This window comes from Rhinolophus sinicus, linkage group LG03 (assembly GCF_036562045.2).
Source record: "Rhinolophus sinicus isolate RSC01 linkage group LG03, ASM3656204v1, whole genome shotgun sequence".
Taxonomy (NCBI): domain Eukaryota; kingdom Metazoa; phylum Chordata; class Mammalia; order Chiroptera; family Rhinolophidae; genus Rhinolophus; species Rhinolophus sinicus.
Window position 1 is genome coordinate 83,856,063 of NC_133753.1, and position 22,667 is coordinate 83,878,729.

General features: G+C 34.0%; 1 protein-coding gene across 15 annotated transcripts in view; it reads left to right on the forward strand.

Moving 5' to 3' along the window:
• The window catches only part of MIPOL1 (mirror-image polydactyly 1), a 251,042-nt gene that overhangs the window by 162,054 nt on the left and 66,321 nt on the right, over positions 1 to 22,667 (forward strand). For 14 of the 15 annotated variants that reach the window (XM_019749153.2, XM_074328162.1, XM_074328163.1 and 11 more), the window contains one exon: positions 5,987 to 6,081. In XM_019749153.2, the coding sequence (XP_019604712.2) occupies positions 5,987 to 6,081 (95 nt within the window). Of the gene's footprint in view, positions 1 to 5,986; positions 6,082 to 20,105; positions 20,230 to 22,667 lie in introns of those variants that run through there. The other variant, XM_074328165.1, reaches the window with a different exon arrangement.

Sequence of the window (22,667 nt, forward strand, 5' to 3'; positions counted from 1 at the left end):
AAGCAAAATGAGGGGGAAAGGAGCATGTTCCAAATGAAGGAACAACATAAAACTCCAGAAATAAACTTCGATAAAACAGAGACAAAGAGGTCAAAGTAATGGTCATAAATATGCTCACCAAACTAAGAGGAAGAATAACTTAACACATTCAGAACTTCAACAGAGAGAGAGAAAATATAAGAAAGTACCAAACAGAACTCACCGAGATGAAGAATATAATAACTGAACTAAAAAATATGCAAGAGGGAAACAACAACAGCAGACTAGACGATACAGAAAAATAGATCAGCGACCTGGAGCACAGGGTAGTGAAAATCACCCAAACAAAACAACAAAGAAAAAATTTGTAATGAAGATAGTTTGATGGACCTTTGGAACAACATCAAGCATTGTAGACGTTTCCATTATAGGGATTCCAGAGGGAAAAGAGAGAGAAAAAGGGGCAGAAAACTTTCTTAAACAAATAATAACTGAAAACCTAACCTGAGGATGGAAACAAATACCGTGTTTCCCCGAAAATAAGACCTAGCCAGACAATCAGCTCTAATGTGTCTTTTGGAGCAAAAATTAATATAAGACCCCATATTATATTATATTATATTATATTATATTATATTAGTATATTATATTTTATTATATTAAAGATCCAGTCTTATAGTATATTAAAATAAGACCAGGTCTTATATTAATTTTTGCTCCAAAAGCCACATTAGAACTGATGGTCTGGCTAGGTCTTATTTTTGGGGAAATAAACGGTCTCCAAGTCCAGGAAGCAGAGAATCCCAAATAAGATGGGACCAGAGAGATCCACACCAGGATGCATTAAAATGTAAATATCAAAAGTGAAAGATAAAGAGTATCTTAAAAGCAGGAAGATAACTAGTTGTTTTGAAGTATCTTACCAAAAACTGGTTACATGCAAAGGAAACCTCATAAGACTATTAGCTAATTTTTTCAGCAGAAATTTGTAAGCCAGAAGGAAGTGACATGATACGTTCAAAGTGCTGAAAGGAAGAAATACCCAACTAAGAATACTCTACCCAGCAAAGTTATCATTCAGGGTTGAAGGATAGTTTCCCAGACAAGCAAAGGCTAGAAGAGTTCATCACCACTAAGCCGCCCTTACGAGAAATGTTAAAGGGGCTTCAATAAGGAGAAAAAAAAAAGGCCATAGCTAGAAATAAAATATATGAAAGAAAATTCTACCCAAAGGCAAATATATAGAAAAGGTAATGGATCTACCGCATATAAATCTAGTATGATGGTTAAAAGACAAAAATAGCAAAATCAACTATAAGTACAATAACTAGTTAAGGACTATACAAAATATAAAAGGTAAATTTTGATATGAAAAACATAAAACATGGCAGGGGTGAACTTAAGTGACTTTTGGCTTAAAATAGACATATATACATATATATACACACACATATATATATATATAGGTGTCATGGATTTATATATATATTAGGTTGGTGCAAAAATAATTGTGGTTTTTGCAATTTTTTGAACATTTTAAACCTCAATTACTTTTGCATCAACCATATATATATACATATATATATAAATCAGTAGCATTTGATTTATATGTATATATATATATATATATACACACACATACATATATATGTATATATATATGGAGAGAGAGAGGGAGAGGTATATATATGTCTGTTTTAAGACATATACAAAGGGTGACAAAAAATGCATACATATTTTAAGAAAGGAAAAAAACTATTAAATTTGTAATGCTCAATATATACCAATAACAAAAGATGAATACAAGTCACTTGTGACTTGTGCAATTACATGAGGTGCTCAAAGTGGTTACCATCAGCATAATTTTAATAGTGTTGTCCTTTCTTAAAATGTGTATACATTGTTTTGGTGCCCCCTGTGTGTGTGTGTGTGTGTGTGTGTGTGTGTGTGTGCGCGCGCGCGTGCACGCGCGCGCACAAGTATATAATATATATGTCAAATATATATATAGATACCATATATATATTTATATGTGTGTATATATATGTGTGTGTGTATATATATATATACATATGGTATATAGTATATAAACACACACACTTAACCATAGGACCCAGTAATTTTTCTCTTTTGTGTTTATTTAAGAGAAATGAAGGTATAGCTCCATAAATATCAAATGGTTATATCAGCTTTATTAATAACCGCCAAAAACTGGAAACAACCCAGTTGTCCTTCAACTGGTAAATGAATATACAGATTGTGGTATATCCATACGATGGACTACTACTCAGTTATATAAAGGAATGAACTGATACATATAATAAGTTGAATGAGTCTCAAAAACATTAAGTTATGTGAAAGGACCCGATTTTAAAAGGCTGCCTACTATATGATTTCATTTATATGACATTCTAGAAAAGGCAAAACTATAGGGATAAAAATCCCATATTGGTTGCCAGGGGTTGGATTACATGAGGACATTAATTATAGTGGTGCACAAGAGAACATTTTGTATGAAGATAGGTATCAGAGTGGATACATGTGTCAATAAGAATCAGAAGTACAATACTGACCAAAAAAGCAGTTGTCTGTAAAATATGTAGTATCATTAATATTTAAAAACCTATTAATAGGCTGGCCCGGTGGCTCCAGCGGTTGGAGCTCCATGTTCCTAACTCCGAAGGCTGCCGGTTCGATTCCCACATGGGCCAGTAGGCTCTCAACCACAAAGTTGCGGGTTCAACTCCTTGAATCCTGCAAGGGATGATGGGCTCTGCCCCCTGCAACTAAGATTAAACATGGCACCTTGAGCTGAGCTGCCTCCTGGATGGCTCAGTTGGTTTGAGCGTGAGCTCTCAATCACAAGGTTGCCAGTTCAATTCCTCGAGTCCCCTAAGGGATGGTGGGCTCCACCCCCTGCAAGTAAGATTGAACACAGCACCTTGAGCTGAGTTGCCGCTGAGCTCCCAGATGGCTCAGTTGGTTGGTGCACGTCCTCTCAACCACAAGATTGCCGGGTTCGACTCCCGCGAGGGATGGTGGGCTGTGCCCCCTGGAACTAGCAACAGCAACTGGACCTGGAGCTGAGCTGCGCCCTCCACAACTAAGACTGAAAGGACAACAACTTGACTTGGATAAAAAGTCCTGGAAGTACACACTGTTCCCCAATAAAGTCCTGTTCCCCTTCCCCAATAAAAATAAAAACCCACAAAAAAACCTATTAACAAAAAAATGTATTATCTATAAGTATATAACTATGTAATGAAGGAATAGAATATTCTTGAAAATGATGAACCCAAATTCATGAAAGTGTTTCACTGGGGGATGGGAGGGGAAGGAGGGCATGTGACTAATGTGTGTGATACATGGGTTGGGATACAGGATTATTTTTTCTTTAGGAAGCAAAAGAGCACAGAATGTTTTTCAATTTAAAACAAGGTTTATAACTGTATAAAGAATGCCATCATACTGTAAATAGGTATATTTAGTTGCAAATATATGTAAAAGTGTAGACTCTCTGGAAGGATGTATAACGAACAGGTAACTGGTAATGTCAGGAGAGGGGATTTGTAGTACTGCAGGTTGGAGGTAACAGAAAGATTTACTTAACATTGTATATTTCTTAGACTTTGAATTTTGTTATTTTTAATGTGAGTATAGACATAAATGAATGCATGCAATTTTTATGAAATTGCCAAAAATGTGGAAAATACAGCAGGAAAACAGGAAAAAAAGCTTGTTTCTAATTTTCTCATGTTTGTGATATGAAATATTTTTGACTTGTAACATGATGTAATTATATGCTGTTAATAATGAAATTAGGAAATGCAATAGAAGTAAACAGCACCTTTCAATTAATTATGTTTTCTTACATTACATATAATTTAAATCCAACTCAAACTAGTCTAAGCCAGAATGAAAAAAAAAAAAAAAAAAGGATTAATGTACCCAGGAAGTCCAAGAAAGGAATCTGGATCCGTTGGCATTCGGGGACCCTGAGGTACAAATGATGTCATCAGGATTTAGCGTTCTTCCGGGGCTAGGGGGATAGAGTTCTCTATTTGAACTTATATATATGTGAGTTCATCCTAGCCCCCAGGAGTGGCCAGGATCACTGTGGCATAGGGTAAGGGTGTTTCCCCATAAAAGATGTGCTGACCAGATAAGAACATATCTGATAAAGTAAAGGAAGGAGGTTGTAAAGCCAGAAAGTTTATAATAGCTTTGAAAGTAGTCACCAGGGTTTAGACAGAAGATTAGACGTTTGGAATTAATAAAGTAAGTGAATTTGCTATGAAGCAACACCAAATCTTCCTAGCCAACTAACTGTGGGAAGAGAAGTGAAATGTTCAATATTATGCAAAGCACAGCAATTTAAGTCAAGTTTTCAAGGTCCCATTTTCATTGTAGAAATTTCTTAGGCAGAATTTTCATTATGGCATTTTCCTGCCAGAACATTGTTAGGTTTATTTTTGGTTTGGTTTCCCGCCCCCCAGAAGTACCAGGTAAAAAACTTCAAAATAATCAATTAAGCTAACATATTTATTTAGTGAATTCTGTTTGTTACCTGTCCAGTGTTTGGTATTCCTTAAATACATGCTGTAGGATATCTTGACGTTCTGTAAGTTAAATGTGATACACGCTTTTTTGTGTGATTCTTTTTGACTTGCCACTATCACATTTTATAGTGTACTGAAAATTGGCAAAGTTGTTAATTATTGGTATCAAGAGCCAGCCAACAATTTTTATTTTAAACGCTTTTTAATAATTTTTGAGCATGTTTCATCTATAATTCTAGAATTTGGCATGTTAAACCACTCAAACATCAAAATTTAAAGTTACTCTTTGTTAGAATTTGCTAGTCCAGACAAAGAACAAATTAATTTAATGCCAAATATATACACCAAGATCCAAACTGCTGCATGTTTTTATAATTCTCCATTTTTAAAATAGAAAAGTGTCATTGTCTACTGTTCACAAATATTACACTAATTAATTTTCCTATGATCAGGATTTCACAATTTGTCTTATGCCTTCATTCTTATAAAAGAAAATAATTCCAATGAAATCATATGAGTTCAGCAGCAAAATTAGTGAATGTCTGCCTCTACTGCCATTAGGGTAGTTTGTGAGGTGTGTGATAACAATTTGCTCTGTGTTGTCTATCAAACACCATTTAAAGTGAAAGACAACTTTTTCATGCAAATTAAACTTTGAATAAATAAAATGGAAACCTGGTTTACCAGTACTGTGTTTTAAAAACTATGTTGAAAACATTTTGCTATGCCTGAAATCCAGTGGGAATGATAGTTGGAAGGTGGCAGTTCTTTTAAGATTACTAGTTTGAACCCTATTGAAAAACTGTTCACAGACCATCTAGAATTAGAATATTATAGGCAGAGAGAAACAATAGCATTTCTTGAATATAATATCTTTAACATTCAAGATTGCTGCCATTCTCCCTTTAGAGATTCTTTTTCCCTGCAGAAAAGGAATTGAAAAGGTTAAATCATATCTGTAAGAATCAGTCTTGTGTATTTTTTTCATGTTAAATATCAAAGATGGCTTAACAACATATTTAGAATTTTCTGAGTTTTACTATTAATAAAGTTAAAAGAAAATCTAGTGTGATCAGGCAGTGGAGCCGCATTAAATTTGTATCTGAAACACCCAGTATGCTTATCTCTACTCTAGATATTGCTCTGAACCCATGTTCCACATTCTGAATTCTGTGTGTATAAAGTCAAACATTGCAGAAGGGCATATATCTGATGATACAGATGAATAAGGTTGAAGTTTAGTAATGAGCAAAGTTGGTAAATTTAATATGTTCTTGTCTTTTAGCATTTCTGTTATTAATATAATTGGATGATTTTGTGGGAAATTATGCAATACTAAAAATGCTGGTATGTTTAAAGCAACCAGAAATTTGAGACTATTATTCATACTATTGTACTCTAACATACCAAGCTAATACTAAATTTCTTTAAATATTGATTACTTACAGGCAAAGTTGTTAGCTATGCAACAAGCCAGAGAAACTGCAGTTCAACAATACAAAAAACTGGAAGAAGAAATCCAGACACTTCGAGTTTACTACAGGTAAATTCTTTTTAGCCTGGGCATAAATAAATGTTGGTTTGGAAAATGCTTCTACCCGATTTTATAGTGGTAAAATGAGGAAATACCTCAATGAAATTGAGCATTATGCACTTAAAACATTTTTGTAATTTTAAAATGATTCAGGTATAAAATGTTCATTATTTTACCTCTTTCCCTTCCTGCATTTGGTAAAGTTTAGACTCCCATGAAATTTGTAAAAGGTATATAACTCATAACCAGTTGTCTAAATAGAGTCTGATTAGCTGTTCAGCTATTGCTCATCTAAATGCCACCTCTGAATGATGACATATTTTTTTAAGTAGTACATAAATATCAATAACAGCCTTTCACATACTATAATATGAGAAGTTTCTAAGGGAATACCAACACAGGATTTTTAAGACTAACTTAATTTATGCTATAAGAGTTATTGTAAAATTAATTCAGTAGGTCACACTGGCATTATTTAATGAAAAGAAATAGAATATAGAAATATCACAGTGCATCTCTTGGAGTGTAAAGGTAAATACTTGTGATACTTTGTTTTGTGTTGTGTATGAGGGAGGTAAGATTGTGTATTTTTTCACTTGGGTCATGGTTTTTAAAAAGGTTTGAAAAATTTTGTACAATGCCCTGTATGTTCTTTGATAACTTACTGAGGTTAAAAAATCTCAAGTCTGGAATGTAAGAATTCACTAACTAACCAGAAGCTGTAGGTTATAGAAAGACTTTTTTTTTTTTCAATTTGGCCTTCCTTTCAGAATAATGTTAAGTGCATAAAATGCAATAAATCAAAATCAGTTTTACTGAAATACAATTATGGAAGTATTATCTCATGATATATTAGTATATATGTGTGTCATTATTAATACATTACAGAACTAGATCTAGCAGTAAGTCTGTTGACAACTATAATTTCAAAGTAGTGATGACTGTAAATGGTATTTTTAGGATAGCTGCAAACACTGAAATGTAACATGAAAATACCAGTGCTTTCTATGTGTGTAAACTCTCAAGAACCACTAATAGTTACTATTGTAGTTTTTTGCTGATGTTCATAATTGTAGGAAATGCTGTATTTACATGAGATTTAGTGAAAAAGAGAGATGAAAAAATTTTTCCCATCCCTAAGTTAAGAATCCTGCTTTGGAGCAGTTTTACTGACATATACAGTAGTAAGTTGTTATGAGTTGAATTGTGTCCCTTGAAAAAGATATGTTGAAGTCCTAACCCCTAGTACCTAAGAATTTGCCCTTGTTTGGAAATAGCATCTTTACAGAGGTAATCAAATGAAGTTATTATCATGAGCTCTAACCCAATATAATTGATGGTCTAATAAAAAATGGAAATTTGAACACAGAGATACATACATAGAGGGAAGACTGTAATGACACGGGGAGAAGATAATTTGTCCCTGAAGTGATCCATCTACAAGCCAAGGAATGCCAGAGATTGGCAGCAAACACCAAAAGCTAGAAGAGGCGTGGGAGGATTCTCCCTTATAGCTGTCAAAGAGAGCAAAGCCCAACAGATAGCTTGGTTTGGGATTTTCAGCTTCCAGAACTTTGAGACAATAAATTTCTGTTGTTTTAAGCCCTCCAGTCTGTAGTACTTTGTTACAGCAATCCTGGGAAACTAATGCAGTTATCAAAGACCACGTATGTTTGGTTGGTTGATGGCCGTGGGAAATCATTTGCTTGCAATTAGACTCATACGTGACCATGTAGGTAAGCAGAACCCTGATAGTGGATGAAGACATCCATCCACCCATCCTTTTTTTTCAAAACCTACAGAGTGAATTGACAGTCTTTCCTTGTATTTTACACCAGTGGTTTCTTGACTGTTGCTGTGCCTTAGAGTTACATGAGGACCCTCTAAAACTCCTGATCCCCATCCCATAGCAGACCAATTACCAAACACACAGGTAGGACTGGGCTACCGGTGTGTTTTAAAGCTCCCTAAAAATTCCCATGTGCAGCCAAGTTTGAGGGCCACTTCTTCACTCGCACATTTCAGTTAGCGGCATTAAATTAGGGTTTCTTCTTGGCAGAATAATAGAGGCATGTATTAAACCCATTATTAAAACTTACAAATAGGGTGTGATTTGTGCCCAGACTTTTAGATGCTGCAGTATGTTACAGAGTAGCTTCACCCCATAGACTGGAGAATTTTTATGGAAACTTCTGCCATCCTTGTGAGATAGGACAGCAGGTGCTCTGTCAATAAAGTTACAGTGTCCAAGAATCCTAAGAGGCATATAATAACCTTGCATGAACTGACATTACTTTGTGGAAAAGAAACCTTAATGCCAATTCTTCCTGCTTCTTCTCTTTACTAAGTGCAGAAGATTATTGAGAGATTTTGAAAATTATAAAGCTTAAGTAGTTGTGTTTCAAAGACTTTTTTTGAATCTACATGCATTTAACAGAGTTAAGTGATCTCTTCTAAATGAAGAATTAACAATTATTGGCTCAAAGATAATGCCTCAAAGTACCCCTCTCACAGCTACTTCAAAAAAAGAATTGCTGGCCATATAGTGAAGCTACTGGGATTTGTAGTTAGACTGCCTCGTCTGTGTAACTTTACAAAACCACTTCCCTTTTATACAATGAGAATTATAGTACCTACCTCGTAGAGTTGTCTTAAGTGTGTACAGCTCTTAGCACAGTATCTGGCTTATTGTTAGTGCTGAACCAGTGCTAAGATAAATTTCTTTTTACAACAAGAAGTCTGTGAGGTGGGTGGGAGGAGATCAAAAACTATGATATCACCAAAGCCAAGGAAGGAGATTTTAAAGTTTAAAAAAAAAAGTCAAATGTTGCTAAATGGTTAAGATAAGGACAAGAAGTATCCTTTTTGTGTGAAATTAAGGGGTCATTAGTGACCTCCACAGTAGTAGTTTCAATAGAGGTTTAGATGCAGAAGCCAGTTTTCTGTGAATTGAAGAGTGGCTAGAGATGAAGAAGCATAGTAGCAATTTGGAAAAGAGAGTGGTCCTTGAAGAAGCTAGAATAAGAAAGATGTTAATGACAATTGAGAAGAAAGGAAGGTAGATTACAGATTTTGTTTTTGAAAAATGGCAGCTACTTGAGCATGTTTATGACTAATTGGAAGGAGCCAGTAGAGAGAATTGTTATGGAACAGGATTCCTAAAGAAATCCGATGGGAGAGAATCTGGAATCTGCAGAAGAGTTTGTCCTGAACAGGAAGATGGTCATCTTGTTCTCATAGACAGGAGTGAAGGAGATGAGAATAACTGTGAATGTAAATAAATTTCAGTTGCTAATTAATAGTTTCTTTTTTTTCCCTGTAAAGATCCGTGTGAGCTTCTGAAGTGAGAAGGCAAGAGGCTTTGAAAGGAATAATTCAGACTAGCTACTGAAGGGAGTGGGAGAGAGAACCAAATAGAGACAAGAACAAACTCGCAATCCTGAAGACTCGTCTGGGAATGAATGCCATCAATTTGTAGGAGATCTAGCTTGTGCAGCTGTGTAATTTAGTACATCAGCTGTCTTTGTAGAGCAGCTCAGAAAGCAAAGGATCAAAATGATTCAGGAATATGAATTTGCAGGAGAGTGGTTGAGGGTCCACTAGCAGAAGAGTTGTTGAAATGATGAATGATAGTCTAAGCTAAATAAGACAGGAAATGTATGCTGAGAGAACAGGAGAAATCATAAATATTAAGGACATTACAGAGTAAATGAAGAGGGAGTAAAAAAAATTTAAGAGCTGAAAGGATTAGAAGTTGTAATCAGAAAATTGAATGTTGCTATTTCAGATCTGAGAGGTGAAGGAATTAGTCTGAGCAATGACGATGTTTAAGACGTTGCCATTGAAATGGACAGTTGAAATTGAGAGGAGGTGAGGGTCTCTATCTATGAAGTCAAAGATTTAGGAAACTAAAGTACAACGGTACCTCGGTTTTTTAACATAATCCATTCCGGAAGACCATTCAAGTTCTGAAACATTCAAAAACCGAGGCACGGTTTCCCCATAGAAAGTAATGTAAAATGGATTAGTCCATTCCAGACCTTTAAAATCAACCCCTAAAACTGCAAATTTAGCATTAATTTTACTATCTAATGATACCATAGATCCATAAAATTTACGGCGTTTATAAACCGAAATGTTCGTCAATGGAAACGTTCGAAAACCAAAGTACCACTGTATTAAGTACCCATTTGGATATAGTCTCTGAAAATATAGGCATATGTTAGAGCACTCACTATAAGTGACATAACAGAAAATGATCTAACGATAGATAAAAGCTACATGTTGAAATAAAGAGGGACATTATAGGTATATGTCACTCTTTATATATCAATGGAGTGATACACAGAAAAATGTGTGGTATTTCACAAAAAATAGGAAAGGCATCCTTCAGGGAAATCCACATTTCTATAAAACAAAAAGGTACAGAGAACTTTTGTGCATTGTTGATAGGAGTGTAAAATGATGCATCTGCTGTGGAAAACAGTTTGGTGGTTCCTCAAAAAGTTAAGTCTAGAATTCCTATATGATCCAGCAATTCCACACCTAGGTATATACCCCAGAGTAATGGAAAGCAAGGACTCAAACAGATACTTGTACACCAGTGTTCATAACAGCATTGTTCACATTAGCCAAAAGGTGGACACAACCCAAATGTCCATCAACAGAGAAATGAATAAACAAAGGTGTTATATACCTACAATGGTATAAAAAGGAATGAAATTCTGATATATGTTATAACATGGATAACCCTTAAAAAAAACATGTTAGTTAACATAAGCCAGACAGAAAAGGTAAATGTATGATTCCACTTTTACGAGGTACCTAGAATAGGAATATTCATAGAGACAGAAAGTAGAATATGCACAGATTAACAAGTGCTGGAGGACGGGGAGGAAATGGAAGTTTCCAGGAGCAGGGGGAAGGAGAAACTAGGGAGGTATTGTTTAATGGGTACAGAGTTTGTTTGGGATGATGAAAAAGTTATGAAAATGGATAGTGGTGATGGTTATGCAACGTTGTGAATGTCCTTCATGCCACTGAATTGTACAGTTAAAAAATGGTCAAAATGGTAAGTTTTATGTTCTTTTAGCACAACTTTTTAAAAAGGTACAGAGAACGTTCTGTGAAGATATACAGAAATTTATTTTACATGGAATAAGGGGAAGATCCCTGGAATATAAAACTCTAGAAGGGGAGAGGCAATTACCAAAAACAGCAAAAGTTAAATTTCCTGGAAACTCACATTCTGATTTAAATTGATTTAAATGGAAGTAAACAATATTTGTTACACACATGAACAGATGGTGGTTATGAATCAATAAATAAAACAATGAATTCATACAGCTATTAAATTTTTCCTCAAAGTTTCCTGTGTTAGAGAGGACAGGGGAAAAGTTCCATTTTTATGTGAAGAAAACCAAGACTAATTTTGTAATTTTCGTGTGTGTGTGCGTGTGTGTGTGTATAAAGAAGTCATAATGGATTTTGTTTAGCAAAGTTTAAGAAAAAATACTCTTAGAGTTATTCAAATCAGTTTTATACTTACATATACAAATATATATATATATATATATATATATATATATATATATATATGAATATTGTCATACCAAAGGAAGTTATTTACCAATTAATAGAAAACAGCTAAGAAAACTATAGGAATAGGACAGAGGCTGGACTCAGGATAGAGTCAGTATACAGTTTGCACGTACACCATGAAAACAGCAAAAGAATAGGCATCAAGAAGTCTGGCTCTCAGCTTTCCAACAGCCAAAGAAGAGGAAGATGTTTAATTTTAGGGGCAGATGAAGATATGCTGATGATTCGTTTTACCTTGCCTTCACTTCTACCAATTAGTGATTTTTTTTTCCAAAAAAATTATTTTCTCTTGCTGGGTTATGCTAAGAGCTACTGTTACTATAAGCATTCCATTTCCCTCTCTGGAAATAAGGAATATGGGAGTGTACTTTTCCGAGTTTCTCTATTCTGTTTCCTTTGAGTTTTAGAAGACTGAGTACTAAGAAAAGGAAACAGCGGCCTTTTGGCAGAGTTAGGGACGGGGCAAGTGAGGTGGATGGGTAGGGATAGTTAACTTCCCATTATAACTGACAGCTCTTTCACATTAAGCAGAAGGGAGAACAGGAGAGGAATACCAATATGAAGTGTGAAACTAAAGTTCGCTTATTACACAAGTGCTGTTAGTCAAGTATTAGTACCTCCTTGTGGCTGTGCCGATTGCTGAGTTCCTTTGCAGCTGCTTCATTACTCTCAACAGTTTCATCAGGGAAGAGTCTTAAACTTGTACGGGTTAGATATGTATTTGGTAATGATTTTTTCCTGTTGTTGTAAACCTGTAGAGCTGCATTCCTAAGTTCAGGAGGCATAATAATAACAAACTCTTTTCTAATCGAGAGAATGCCTAAGTTTCAAAGTTGGCTAATTTTATAGTGCTTCCTTATATTTTCTTTTGCTTAAAGAATGTAAATTCAAATGTGTATATAAGAATTAGATCCTGTTGTTCGGTGCCAATAGACTAGGATTTAATATACTTACTTATAATAACAGCAGTTTGTTTTAAATTTTCATTATATTATGGGTAATTCCCTGTGGGAAGTTGTAATGCCTTTCGCAACATAGTAAAGTTAACATTTTAGACCAAAACTATTTAATAGAATGCTCCATATTTTAAGGTAGTATGTTTCCTATAATTGTACTAGTATTTTTTAATAATTAAATAGTATACTTATGTGTTTGACACAGTGAAAACTGGACTAAGCATGAACCCTATTTACTGGGTTTGTAATACACATGTCAAAGTCATAGATGCCGTAAAGATAGAGGCCATGTAAAATTATACTCAAAAAAGAGAGTGAGATTCTAAAGTTTTCTCTGCATTCTTTTTATAAATTTTATTTAGTATGGGTCTTTGAGTTCTTATATACACTTCTTGTCTGTATGTATGCTAGTCTTAGCAATCAGAAATATTACTGTCACTAGGATCTGGCTGGGGTTTTTTATGGTGGTGATAGTTTTTCATTGAACCATATGTTCACTTAGTCAGAATGACACATTGATAAGACAGTCAACAGTGATTATAGCATGCCGACTCGAGCCATGAAGCAACGTTTCTTTCAACGCAAATCTCTCATCCAGACGGGTTAAACACTGGAACCTGACTCATTCGTTCTATGTTCTAATCATCTGTGCTAATTGGACTACCCCATGACATACAAATTTTGTTACATATATATTTTGTACAGGAATTAACTATCCATGGAACTGTGTTGTGGTCTCATACTGCTAAAGCAGTAATCAAAAGAAAAAACCATTGTCAAGCTCCAAGCTTCCTGGGTTTCAGTTTCTTTAACTTTGATGCTGGAGGCTTTTTCTAATTCTAACATTTTGTGACATTTGTCACCCTTTCATATGAGGTATATTCAATTTTTGTTTAGTGATGTTTAGCATCAAGAACTGTTCTTTTCTCTTTTTAAAAAAATTATCTTTATTAAATTTATTGGGGTGACATTGGTTAGTAAAATTATATAGGTTTCAAGTGTACATTTCTATAATACATCATCTATATATCACATTGTGTGTTCACCACCCACAGTCAGTTCTCCTTCCATTACCGTGTATTTGACCCCCTTTACCCTCTTTTACCTCCCCTTCCCCCCTTACCTCCGGTAACCACTAAACTGTTGTCTGTGTGTGAGTTTTTGTTTGTTGGTTTGTCTTATTCATTTGTTGCTTTCAGTTTCATATCCCACATATGAGTGAAATCATGTGGTTCCCGACTTTTTCTGTCTCATTTATTTTGCTTAGCATGATAATCTCAAGATCCATCCATGTTGTCACAAATGGCAGTATTTCATCTTTTCTTTTGGCAGAGTAGTATTCCATTGTGTATATATACCACACTTTCTTTATCTAATCATCTATCGAAGGACGCTTCGTTTGGTTCCATGTTTTGGCCACCATAAATAATGCTGCAGTGATCATAGGGGTACATACGAGTATATCGTTACAGATAAATGTTTTCAGATTTTGCAGGTAGATACCCAGAAGAGAGATTGCTAGGTTATATAGTAATTCTATTTTTAACTTTTTGAGGAACCTCCATACTGTTTTCCATAGTAGCTGCACCAATTTACATTCCCACAGCAGTGTATGAGGGTTCCTTTTTCTCCATAGTCTCTCCAACACTTATTACTTGTCTTGATAATAGCCACTCTAACAAGTATGAAGTGATATCTCATTGTGGTTCTGAATTGCATTTCCCTAAGAGCTAGTGAAGTTGAGCATTTTTTCATATATCTGTTGGTCGTTTGTATATCTTCTTGGGAGAAGTCTGTTCAGGTGTTCTGCCCATTTTTAATTGGATTATTTGGTTTTTTGTTGTTGAGTTGTATGAGTTCCTTATATATTTTGGATATTAGCCCCTTATTGGAGGTGTTGTGTGCATATATCTTCTCCCATTTGGTGGGTTGCCTCTTTGTTTTGTTGATGGTTTCTTCTGCCATGCACAAGCTTTTTAGTTTGATACACGAGTACTCCACTTCATTTATTTTTGCTTTTACTTCTCTTGCCTTTGATGTCAAATTCATAAAATGTTCTCTAAACCCAAGGCCCATAATTTAAAGAAATTTTAATGTTCTTATACCATTAAGTTTTGCCTCGTTTGAAGGTCTTTTTAATGTACAGCTGGCTTCACCTTTACTATTCAAGTCACCACATATATTTCTTGGTGGCTCTGAAATGCAAAACAAAAAGAAAACTAAAATGAAGTTAAAAAAACAACAAAAAACCTTAAAGTTTTCATTTTTTATATGTGCAGGGATTTCTAATATAATTATTAAAAATTATTTCCTTCCTCCTCTCAACTTACAAAATGTGACATTTAGTAAGTTACTTAACTTCTGAATGTCAGTTTTATTACCTGTAAACAGATAAAATATATGACCTTATTATGTAAATCAGTGAGATGTCATATTTGAATGTTTTTAAAAACTATAAAGCACTGTACAAAGGAAATATATTCATAGTATTATTGTTAACATGAAAGTATTATTTATTGAGATATAAGACAACAATTAAATTAATAAAGAGGCTATTTCTACTCAAATATTTTATATCTTCTATGACTTGTATCCAGAGGAACATTATTTGCACTATTGGATTTCACTATTTTCTGTGCTTTATTCTAACAGTCAATTACAAGAATAAAACTAAAATTCAACATGTATAGCTCTCAACTGCTCTCCATTTTTCTATAAAATGACCCAGCCTCTTCTTTTAAGAGAATTTTATAAAATGTTTTGCCATGTAATCATTGTGGTTAGCCAAAGACCCAGAGATAGATTGGGCTTGCCAAGTATAAGTCCTGGGGTTTGCCATCTACTAACATTATTTCTATTAGCTTGAAATAAATTAATTTTGTATTTTGTTAGATTAAAAAGTAAAGTGTTTCCCTTGGTCTTGGTACTCAGAATAACTATTATTATAGTTCCACAGGTGTCAGTTGCCTTCTACATAGGTAATCTTTAATTGGTTCTTTTACACACATTCAATCAGTAACCAAATTTTGCTAGTTTTTTCTTTTTCTTGCAATGTCTGTCACTTTTGCCTTCTTATTTTTCAAAGTTCCTACCTGAGACCAGAGGCATATAATTTCATGCCTAGGCTTTTCTTGCTACTTCATGTACTTACCTGCATTCCTTACTCCTCTTAAGATTCCTGAAACATTTTTTTCAACCTCTCACTCACCCATCAACTGTATTTAATACCACCTTACCTATAGAATAAATTCTAAACTCTTTAACCTAACATTTATAAACCCTTGATATTGCCGCCAATTCTTTCAGATTTAATATTTCATCAGTGATCTTTTTGCCTTCCTGTTTCATTCATGTTTGTGTCACCGATGCCAATACACTGCCTCACATCATAGGCAGTCAACAAATGTTTGTTATGCTAAATTGACTATTATTTGGACTCCCAAAATGCGTCATTCACTATTTCCAGGACACATTGTGAAGTTTCCTACTTCAGTGCTTTCCCATATGTCACCAATTCCTCCTGGAATACTCCATCTCTGCCTATCATATTCTTATTGAGCCTTCAGAACACAATTTAAATACCAACTATTCCATTAATCTATTTCTGATCTTCTCAACCAGAAGTGGTCTCATTCTACCTAAAACTATCATAGTTATTCACAGTGGCTCACTCATGCTTACCTGTGTAGTAGTTGCATGAATATTTCTCTTAATTCTCCTACCAGGACTTCAGTAAATATTTGCCAAACATGAATAAATGATCAAAATTAACACTAGATTGAAAGTTTCTTCACATTAAAAGTTTCTTCTACTGAGTGGTAGTCTGTGCTGTGCATATAATTCAGTGTTGAATGAAATGACTGGAGTTTACAGGGACCTAGTCCATCATCTCAGTTAGTTGTTTGCAAAGGTGTGGGGATGTACTAGTCAAGGTTCTTCAGAGAAACAGAAGCAATACTGTATTTATACAGAGAGAGAGCTTTATTTTAAGGAAGTGGCTCCTGCAGTTGTGGGGCTGGCTAGCATGTGCAAAATCCGTAGGGCGAGCCAGCTGGCTGGAGAGCCCGGGAAGAGCTGATGTTGCAGTGATAAGTCCCAAGACGCAGAATTCCTTCTTCTTTGGGGGAGTCTCAGTCTTTCTCTTAAAGCCTTAAATTGATTAGCTGAGGCCCACACATATTGTGGATAGAAATGGGTACCATGGCCTAAATGAGTTGACTGTTAAAATTAACCATCACAACTGTGCATTTGAACAATTATTTTGAGGCTAACAAAACAGGCAAAGTAAAAGCTACTCTCTCTAAAAGGAGCACATACTGTCATCTCACCACATTTTCCATCCTGCCTACTTCATACATTTAAAATCATATGCCTCTGTCATATAGGCATTTAAGATTGTGACCACAGATGTATGCTGTGATCTTATTTATTTATAAAAAGAGTATTTATACACATAGGCACATGCCTTGGCCCCTGACTACCTCTCTAACCTCATTTCTTAGCATGTTTCTACTCTTGCTTCACTCTAGCCTCCCTAGCTCCCTCATTACCTCCAACATCCTAAGAATGCTCCCATCTTAGGGTATTGACTTCTTTTTTCTCTGCTTGGAGTGATCTGCCCCACAAATGTCACAAATCTGCTCCTTCACTTTGTTCAACTTTCTGCTTAAATGTCCCTGGTCACACTACCTAAAATAGCCTGCCCCCCTCACTACACCACTCTATTTGTCACCCTCCTGTATTTTTATTCATGATAGACATGCCTGGATGACACTATACGGTATTTGTGGAATTTCCTCTAGAAATTAAATTCTGCAAGGACAGGATTTTGTTCACTTACCACTGCATCTTACACCTGAATTGGTGTTTGGCACATCTTTAATGGTCAGTAAAAGCTTACTGAATGTATGAATATATGCTTAAGCATTGTGATACATCACAAATTTAACAGCAGGTTTTCTGGGAAGTGGGACTAACTAACTGTTAGTTATTATATGTGGGGTGAGTGAGAGGAGGTACCCTAATAAAGTATTTGAATTTTTTATGTGTATGTATAATTTATATAGAAAAAAGTTTGTAATTTTTAAAAATACCTTTATTCATAATAACCTGCCTAGAAATAAAAAAAGCATCTATGAAAAAATAAATCTGTAATGCCTACATACCTGTGTATATATACATATATATATATATGATATGTCATATATCATATATCATATATATATATGATAATGAAGTTCATTTTCTTTGGTAGATTTTTGTTAGTGTTGTGCTTTACAAAAAGATGAGATATATAAGGGAACACAACCCAAAGTAAATTCACCTACATTATAGATTAAATACCTATAAATGATAACCTCACTTAAGTTTTAAGTTTGCCAAATATTTTAAACTATTTTTTAAAGTACTTTACATTTCAAAAATTTAAATGCTTCTGAAAAATAAAGTGTTAAGAAGAATATTACCAACTTTAAAAGAAATATTAATCTTAACATTCTTCTGCCACTTGGCAGAAACAGGGATCCATGACAGGTTAGTGGGGGAAAGGGTGCCTTTTTTAAAAATTCAGTACGCTGAACGTTAACTATGGCCAGAAATGACAATGAAAGGAAGAGAATTCCTTCATATTTCAAGAGACTTTACTCAGTACAATTAGATTTATATTTGAATTATAAGTGTTTTCTCTTTCCTGTCTATATGTGACATAGATACATTATTAAATGCATTAAAGTTTTAGATTAAAGAATCTAAACTACTAGTTTAAAACATTTGACAAAGGGAAATAATAACTAATAATGGAAGACCTTTGTTCAGAAACATTCTGATTCATTAATTGCAAAAACAATAAATAACAATGTTAACATATAGAACAAGCTATAATAAACTGAGGTCTTTGAGCTACTGTTGATTTCTGTAAACTTTCTAAAGCTACTGCTGTCATAAAGAGCTTAGTAAATATTGACTGAGGCTGATGATGATGATCCAGCAATATTTTTAAGACTGGGTGTCACTGGCAGTACAATCAGATATCCGGGACTTAACATTGTCATTTTGCCATGGGTCTCTTCCATCTGGGCCTCTCCCAAAAGGATAAATGTTTACCTGCAGTTAGGCATTTAAATGTGTAAATATTCCCGTCTCAATTATATATTAAATAGCTAGAGTTTTCACTCTTTTAATCATGAAGTAGTTGTTCTCTGAAGTTTAAATTGATATTCCAAAAGTTAGCAAAGGTGAAAACAGGCTTAATTAAATGTTTTTCCCATAATTCCAAACAAAAATTTGTTTTATACACTCAGGTCAAAATAAAAATATTTTATTCCTCTTACTGTTTTAAACCTAAGATATTTATGAAACTTCTGAATTTGTTAGGGTTTAATTTACTATTTTGCTTAGTTCTTAAGTTTTAAATGTTCAGTATATCCGGTTCCCTTTGGGATTATAAGGGCTTTATGACTATCACTATCCTGTTAATATAGTTCCAGTTATTTCCCCCAAATACCTGGTTCTGATTAGATCAGAAATAAACAATATTCAGTTACTATATGAAATAATCAAGAAAATCAAAAGCCTAGGGATTTTCTTTTAGGTTAGTTTTGTTAGACATTATTTATCTGCTAAATATTTTAATTCACTTTAATCCATGGAAAGTTTAAATTTCCTTTCAAGTATGGTTAGCTGTTTTGAACTGTAAAAATGAAAATTTTCTACATCATCAATTATTTTAAAAAATGTGAGAATTGAGATTTTGTTCTAGAAAGCTGGGCACACTGTTGAGTCATAATTAAGCTGTATACATTCTGTGTTTCTATTTGTTTTGGTTTCATTTGGTTTTTTTGTTTGTTTTGTTGTGTAAGATTCAGAATTAAAATAACCACCTGTGTATTCATTCTACTCTTACCTGAAAACTCAGGTGAAACCAAAGAGTCAAGTATTAGTCTTTATATCATGACTTGATTTTTAATAGGTATTTCTTTTGGGTTTATAATTAGTAATATGATTAAAAGGTAACATAAAAATAGACTTAAATTATAATTTGCATAAAGAAAACTTCATTTATTTCTAAATCTGATTTAATTGGGCCTTTTTTATCTTTTTATTTGTGAAATTTTTATTTTGAATTCATTCTTTTGGTATGATACAATATTTTAATTCAGAGCTAACACTACAGTAAGACAGATGGTGTAGATTCTGACTTCCTAGCTTAGATGAACTTTGACAGGTAATTAACCTCTCTAAGCCTCAATTTCCTGATCTGTAAAATTGGAATTGTAATAATACCTGCCTCATATTATTTCTGAGAAAAAAATCAAATGAAATAAGGCATGTCAAATGCTCTGTACAATACCTGGGTACAGACTTAGGTATTTAATAAATGTGAACCATTGTAATTGTAATCCTTATGCTGCGTTTATATTGAGTTGTCATTCACTTTTCTTCGTAATTCTGTTAATACATTTCACTTTTTTTTTTCAGTATTTTTGGCTCAAAATACAATATCCTGACTGCAAAATGGAATCATTTGATTTTTCTTTGGGAACAAGTTTTCACTGGAATTGGAGTGTTTATTTTTTTCTTTTTGTAAGACCCTTTGAAAAAATACTAGTCAAAATGATGTGCTTGAATTTCGATTTGGCCCTTCTTGATTAACAGTTTATTTTCAGAAGTTATTTATTCACATAGGGCCATTTTAATGTTCACAAATCTGAGAATTAGAAAATTAATAATTTTTCATTTTTCTCCTACCCTTTTAAAAATATATTCTTAGAGAGCACAAGTTCAAAATATACTATTTCTCACAATGTTTTCTGTTTAAAAATCTACCTCAGAAAATAATGATGTAATTTTAAAGTTGTTTCTAATTCTTTTATCTTGGATTTCCATACATACCTTATCTTCTTTAATCCTTTCAACATCTTTGCGAGGTATTACCCCTTTTTATAGATGAGGAAACTGAAACACAGAGCTATGAACTCACTTGCCCTAGGTCACAGCTGGGCCAGTAACAAGTATAAATACTACCTAACCCATCTGATACTTGGGCCTTTTACTCATCTATAATACTAGTAGTAGACAGCTTCCCCAAGCCCCACCTCTCTCAGAATTACCACTGAGGCAAAACGGGAACTTCAGCATTACTCCCTGATTTGGATATGCTTGATATGTTTATCACAGAAACCACACCTCTGAGACCAAGTTAAAATGATAGAAGAATCTGACCAGCTTTGGAGTTGAACAGTCTGTCTGTGTTCACCCAAACTGTACAAATTACAACTGCAGTCAATGTCTGGAGTTATAAATAGACTACCTATGATTTTTTTTTTAGAACCTTTAAGCTTTAAGCATTATACCGTATGTCAGACTACAAAAGGTAAATACTGTGCCTGAAAGTAATTTTAGCCATAGAATCATTTATTTTTAATGATTGTTGTGGTATTGATATTGTTGTTTTATCAGTGTTCTAGCACAATCACTAATATAACATTAACCATATTTAGAAGTAATCACTAATGAAATAGCCATTCTTAGTTATATATGAATGTATTAAGAGCGCACTATTTAGTAAGGACTGTGCAGTCTCCTGTGGAAAAAGAGTAACAGGATAGTATGTAATTGCTACCATCAAATAAATTATAATTAAGTAAAAAAAGAAAAGTATACTCAAATGAGTATATAAAGGTATATGCTGTTAAATAAAATAATTTGACCATGGGAAGTCACAGAAGGGAGAAATCATTATATACTGAACTAGGCAAAGTTTTATGGAATGATTGGGAATTGAGGTATGAACAAATAGGATTCTAATAGGAAAAGAGGAGGAGGAAGCAGGGCATTCTAATCTAGAAAACAGTATAAGCAAAAGTGAAGAAATTGTAGGAGCATATTGTGGTACAATACGGGATTGAGAGAAAGTTGCAGGAATTTCAATGCTAGCATGCGTTTAATTTTGATTTTCTGTATTCCATAGGGATACAGAGGCTTGGAAATCTGGAACTTTTTCTTAAAAACATTAAAAATAATATTTATATTTAAAAATATATATTCTGTAGTTTACATAAAATTTAAAGCATTTTAAAAGCTTAAATGAGTTAAAAAATTTTTCATATATACAAAAGCAGATAGAATGAACTATACATGTCTCCATCATATAATTCACCATGTTAACAACGTAAAGGAGACAAAACAATATTCTCAATGGATACAGAAAAAGCATGTGATGAAATTCAAAATCTATTCAGTTGCTCAATCTGACTGATAAAGAACATTTAGGGGAAAACTAAGAGCTAACATTTAATGTAAAGACTGTTTGCTAGGTAAGATCCAGAACAAGACCCAGTGTCCACTCACCACTTCAGTTCAGCTTCCTGTAGGAAGTCATAATCATTGAAAATTGAAAAGAATGGTGCAGCCACTATAGAAAACATTATGGAGGTTCCTCAAAAAATTGAAAATGGAACTACCTTTTGACCCAGCAATTCCACTCCTGGGTATCTATCCAAAGAAATCCACCCCTATGTTTATTGCAGCGCTATTCACAATACCCAAGATATGGAAACAACAGAAATGCCCGTTGATAGATGACTGAATAAAGAAACTGTGGTACATTTATACAATGAAGTATTGCTCAGCCATAAAATAGAATGAAATCTTACCATTTCCAACAACATAGATGGACGTAGAGGATGTTATGCTAAGTGAAATAAGTCAGACTATGAAAGACAAACACCGTATGATCTCATTTATATGGGGAATCTAAAGAGCAGAATAAATGAGAAAACAAAACAGAAATAGACTCAGAGATATAGAGTAAAAAACTGATGGTTGCTAGATGGGAGGGGGTGAGGATAGGAAAATAGGTGAAGGGATTAGAAAGTATAAATTAGTCACAATATAGCCACAGGGATATGAAATACAGTGTGGGGAATATAATCAATAATGTTGTAAAGATTATATAGAGTATCAGATGGCCACTGGACTGATCAGGGGGATCAATTCATAGACTGTGTACATGCCTGACCACTGCGCTGTACACCTGAA